The 5098-nt window shown below is 41.6% G+C and overlaps 1 protein-coding gene across 1 annotated transcript; it reads right to left on the bottom strand.

Annotated features, from left to right (window-relative positions):
- Nucleotides 1-601: 601 nt before the first annotated feature.
- Nucleotides 602-4612, bottom strand: LAMTOR5 (late endosomal/lysosomal adaptor, MAPK and MTOR activator 5). The gene is made up of 4 exons (XM_055403462.2): nucleotides 4496-4612; nucleotides 3575-3636; nucleotides 1550-1667; nucleotides 602-903 (listed from the first exon to the last, which is right to left on the bottom strand). Exons 1-4 carry the CDS (start codon nucleotides 4528-4530, stop codon nucleotides 843-845), a joined length of 276 nt encoding a protein of 91 aa, XP_055259437.1. The 5' UTR covers nucleotides 4531-4612; the 3' UTR covers nucleotides 602-842.
- Nucleotides 4613-5098: the final 486 nt, after the last annotated feature.

Genomic DNA, 5098 nt, shown 5'->3' on the forward strand with positions numbered 1-5098 from the left:
ATGCTATAGCATGTGTCAAAATTTACTTCCTTTTTAGAGGCTGAATAATATTCCATGGCATGTATATACCATGTTTTGCTTATCCATTCACCCATCAATAAGACATTTGAGTTGCTTCCACCTTTTTGCTGGGAAAACCCATATACGGTTGTTGAGGTTAAAGCATCTGCCTCCAATGCGGGAGACACGGGTTCTTTCCCTGGGTCGGGAAGATCCCCTGGAGAAGGAAACGGTAACCCACTCCAGTATTCTTGCCTGGAGAATCCCATGGACGGAAAAGCCTGGTAGGCTAAAATCCACGGGGTCGCAAAAAGTCGGACACGACTGAGGGACGGAACGAATGGAACAGAATGAGAATTAAATGTGTTCCTGGCATATAGTAAATACTTATGATATCTGCTATTGTGTTTTCATTATGGGGTAAGAGTAAGCGTGACTTGGTTTACATATCCATGGATGCATCTGTGAGAATCTATGTATTTTGGGAACTTCTGAAAGAGAATAATTTGGAGCAGTTACCTTTTTTAAGAAAAATTACAATTTGATAATTGAAAAAATGAACATTTGTTAAGTGTTTAAAGAATTCAGAAAAGATCCAAGCTTTCCTCCAACCAGGTTTATTAAACTTAACAAAATTCTATATACAAGGTGACCTAAACCTGCTGCTTCAAAACATGATCCTTTCCTAACTAAATCCACAGTGTCAAAAAGCATCCTACTCTAAAATTAATAGAAAAGTGCCCAATGCATATTACATGAATGGTTTAATAGTTCTATGAGATAATTAACATAAGGTATGACTGAGTCCCTGTGACAGGCTGCAGGAGAACTGATACGAGATGTCAAGAGGCCATTTTGTGCACTGCCACTGTGATGCCATCGTGTTTCTGGATCATAATGTTCCTGAAAGGCAACGTGGAAGACATTCAGTAAAGTGGTACAAGTGGGTGGCAATGGAAGATTAAAGATGCTGTTTGATTTAGGATACAACTAAAAAAGTAATACTTACTTTTCTATATATGAAAGCAATATCTAAATACAATAAAACATTGGGGAAATACAGGAAAGTATAAAATATAAATGTGAAATTAATCTTATAATCCTATCCCTCAAAGACAACCATTAATATATTCCTTTTTTTAATCTGCATGTAACTATATATACATTTTCTCTCATTTTATTGATCATAACGTGCATAGTTATGTGTTCTGCTTTTTTCACTATTATTCGGAGGACCCTCACTTGGAATGTCTTTAGTACTTCTATTATTACAGACATTGTTTCTGTTGAGTCTTCCTGTGTTATTTATTGCTTTCTTTTACTGATAGTTCATGACAACTCTTACTCTTCATTTAAATGTCATTGTGGTCTGAAAGCACATTAGCTTCAGAGACCAACCCATCTGGTCCTGTCATCCAAAGGGTGGAACCTCCCTCCAAGTACTTGGAATGAGGAATCACTGATGAACACAGGGCAAGCCCCAGTTGTGTTTCTGAGGGATTTTCCTGAATAAATAGGTAAAGGAAGGGATCTGCTGCCATCTACTCACCCATTATCTGATTCTAAACACACCACAGGAATATCAGTGGGGTCCGAGGTTAGCTTAGCTGCTTGCTGGGCTAGAACAGATATCACCCCAGCATGCTCATCTGACAGGGTTCCGCGGCCTGGAAGACAGAGATGATATCATGTTGCCTGACTGTTCAAAAATGAGTACAGAGGTACCATAGAACTGAATTGAATTATTCACAAAAAGAGGGTTCTCATGGTCTCTTAGGTTATGTGGTGACAAAATCACTCTGTCTTGATATTCAGCTGGTTACATTAGTGAGAAAGCCAACAACAGCTTTTAATTCAGTAAGGTCATAACTACTCAATTTTCCATGTCATTCTCATCACCGTCATTCTCTAAACACCTTCTCAAGCATATGAGGAAGCTATAATTCAAGTCAATCTGAAAGCAAACTGAAACCAAGAAGAAATTCAGAGGTGAGACTGACAAAAAGCAGCCGGTAAGGGCCAGAGACTTATTGACACTAATTAATTCCTCATGGGAAATCTGATTTCCTTTTACTGACCTCAACCTCAAAGGATATAAAGAGTTTTACTCAGGAGCTCAGCTGTAAGATCACCTTGGCAGCATATATAAATATTCTGCGAGCAGTTATTTCCACTAGAATAAGCTGATTGTTTTCAAAGAGCAACAGAATTGGCTTTTTACTAATGTTTGTTGTAGCCTGTAGATAATAACTAAAACTTGCGTGCCAGGTCCAAAAAGTAATTACTAAGTTTACAATATCTTTCTGTATATAAAGGCAACACAAGCCCCTCTGCTTGAAACTAAGTCAGGTCATAGATATGCCACTGTGGCAGGGATGATGGATTTATTGTTGTTAGGTAAACATTAATTGGACACACAGTGCAGTCTTTTGGGCCTGACGGTTTCTTGAAGGAATACATTTAGTTTTAGATTTCTGCACTTGAATTTCAGCCTTTACATTTGTGAGTGTGTTAAGCACCTCAAAAAAATCTGCCTTTTTTCCTCCAACCAACTGGTTTGCGTGCAAAATCTAACTGGGTGACACAGACTACTACTTTCAATTACTCTCCCAGCAACAATTCTAAGCTTTAAAAGCCCTATAGTACAGAGGAGTAAGGAGCAAGGTGTCATGGGTTTACTTGTTACAACATGACTTAGCTGAAGTCTTCCATTGTTTACCTTTCTGGATTTATTTTCTCATATGTAACTGTTACCATTTATTGAGCATTATGTCTGAACTCTTGTGTTTTATAATCTTATAGTATTGTGATTAAAAGACTTTGGAGCCAGATTCAAATCCTAGCTCAACCATTTACTAACTGTATGACCTTAGGCAAGTTTACTCAACCTCTGTGCCTCAGTTTCTTTACCTCATAGGGTTGTCATGAGGATTAAATGACTTAGTATATGTAAAGCACTTAGAATAGTACCTGGTACACAGTAAGAGCTCATGAATGCAATTCCATAATATTTATTATTACTCAGTAAAGAAACTGAGCCTCCGAGATGTTCTTTTTGGTCCCAGTTCACACTACTAGTAAATAGAAGAGCAAGGGGTTGCACCTACATGTGTCCAACCCTGCATCCCACATTTTTATTGCCTACTCACTTACTGTTAAGTGAAGTTGAACTGAAAAATAATACCATCACACATTTAGCAGGGTTACTGTGAAAATTAGAGATAATGTACACAGAGCTTAGCAGTCCCAACATATGGCATCTGTTCAATAAATAGTAACTACTGTCATTATCTGAAGTTCTTTCTAGACCCAATTTAAAATGATTCAAATACTACTTCAGTAGAAACAACTGTGCAGTGCTAGAACCTCAAGGAACATTTCTACTTTATAAATGTCAACTGAGAAGTTTCAGTTTTCTAATCTTGTTATTTGGAGATGATATCTACTCTCATAAAAGTCCCCAGAAAGTGTCAGGATAACAGGAAATAAAAACTAGAGAACAATACCACACTAGGCTCTCAGTCAACATCAAGTGCTATGCAGTCCACCAAAAGGGATGATGTGAGATACTTACAACCTAGATTGAGTCCTTGTGAATCTGTGCACAGGACTCCAACAATGGATGGATTCTTCATTCTAATTCCAGGAACACAGGAAAAAGGAAGAAAATGATGTGGGAAAATGACATTAATTATAACACAAAGAGGCTTTCTATGTACCAGACATTAAATTCGTGTTACTCAATCTTTTTTCACTTATCATCCACTCCTACACCAAGAAAAATTCAATTACAACTAACTATTTTAAATTGAATAGTTAAACCAATTACTCTCTCATGAGAAAAAAGGCTGGCACGGTACTACTGAGCTCTGGAGGGCCAGGAATGCTGCAACAGCTGGGATTTTGTGCCTTTGTTAAAAATGCATACTTTAGCATACCTACTCACTTGAAACAACAGAGAAACTCTAAAGTAACAATGGGTTGCCTCATGCAGAGGAAGTGGGGAGCTGAGCGGTACTGATGGTAAGGAGGTGTTCCCCTGTACGCCGTCTTATATTTTTCCAATTTTGGATTTTACGTAGATATTACTCATTCGAAAAATTTAAGGGATGCCTTTCATTTCCTTAGGCGACAAGTAACTGGTTACACCAGGAAGGAAATAAACATGCGTGTTTACGTTTATAAAGGCAGGGCTCGGCACTGGTGGGACATCTTTCCCTCAAAAGAACCGGGTTCCTGAAACTGTCGAAGAACGACGCTGTCCAGACAATTTCAGCACGACAAAAGGGTTGGGGCTCGGACCGCGGAGACAGGCTCGGGAGCGGGTGTGCGGAGCCCCGGCGCGATTTAATTCCGGGTCACTTCGCACCCCGACCGGAGGCCCAGGGACAGAGCGTCTCCTAGACGCCCAGCTGGCGCTCGCAGCTCGCACTCTCTGTCCCGTTCAACTTCTCCAGCCGAGACCCCAGGACGGGCCGACAAGGATACTACTCACGTGTCCTCCAAGTGCTGCTCTAGGGTAGCCTCCATCTCGTCGCGGGTCGCCTCCTTCTTCGCCACTGGTGTCAGGTGCCTCTCGGGCGGTCACATGACGTGAGCGGGCCGTGAGCAAGGACGGCGCCTCCAAAGGGACAAATTTCGCGGCGCGGCCTCCGCGTTTTGTCCAGGATGACATCATTACGCGCCCGCCGTCGCGTGTTGGCAGGGGCTCTGTTTCCCGCGCGGCGACGGGCGACTGGACGGCGTGGAATGTTCCCTGAGGAGGGAGGTCTGCAGTCCCACCGACTCCGAGAAGTCGGGCCAGATCTGATTGAAGTTTTACAATTAACAACCTACCCTGTTCCGCGGGGTCTCATCCAGGCGGTGGGGCAGGGACAGACAAGAGTGACACAGGACCTCAGTGAAGGATCCCCAGGCTTGTAGGGGAAAAGCCTGAACACAGACTAGCGGACGAGATGGAACAAGGCTAATGAGGTTTGGGGAAACTGTCGGGATTTTAAGGAAAAGGTTGGTTCTTCCCCTTTGGCAAGGGAAAGAACCTGGCACTTGTGATAAAGACTAGGTAGGACTACTTAAGAATAACCCTTTCAGTTCAGTT

This window comes from Moschus berezovskii, chromosome 4, assembly GCF_049115385.1.
Source record: "Moschus berezovskii isolate FMDL1 chromosome 4, NW_MosBer_1.0, whole genome shotgun sequence".
In the NCBI taxonomy this organism is placed as follows: domain Eukaryota; kingdom Metazoa; phylum Chordata; class Mammalia; order Artiodactyla; family Moschidae; genus Moschus; species Moschus berezovskii.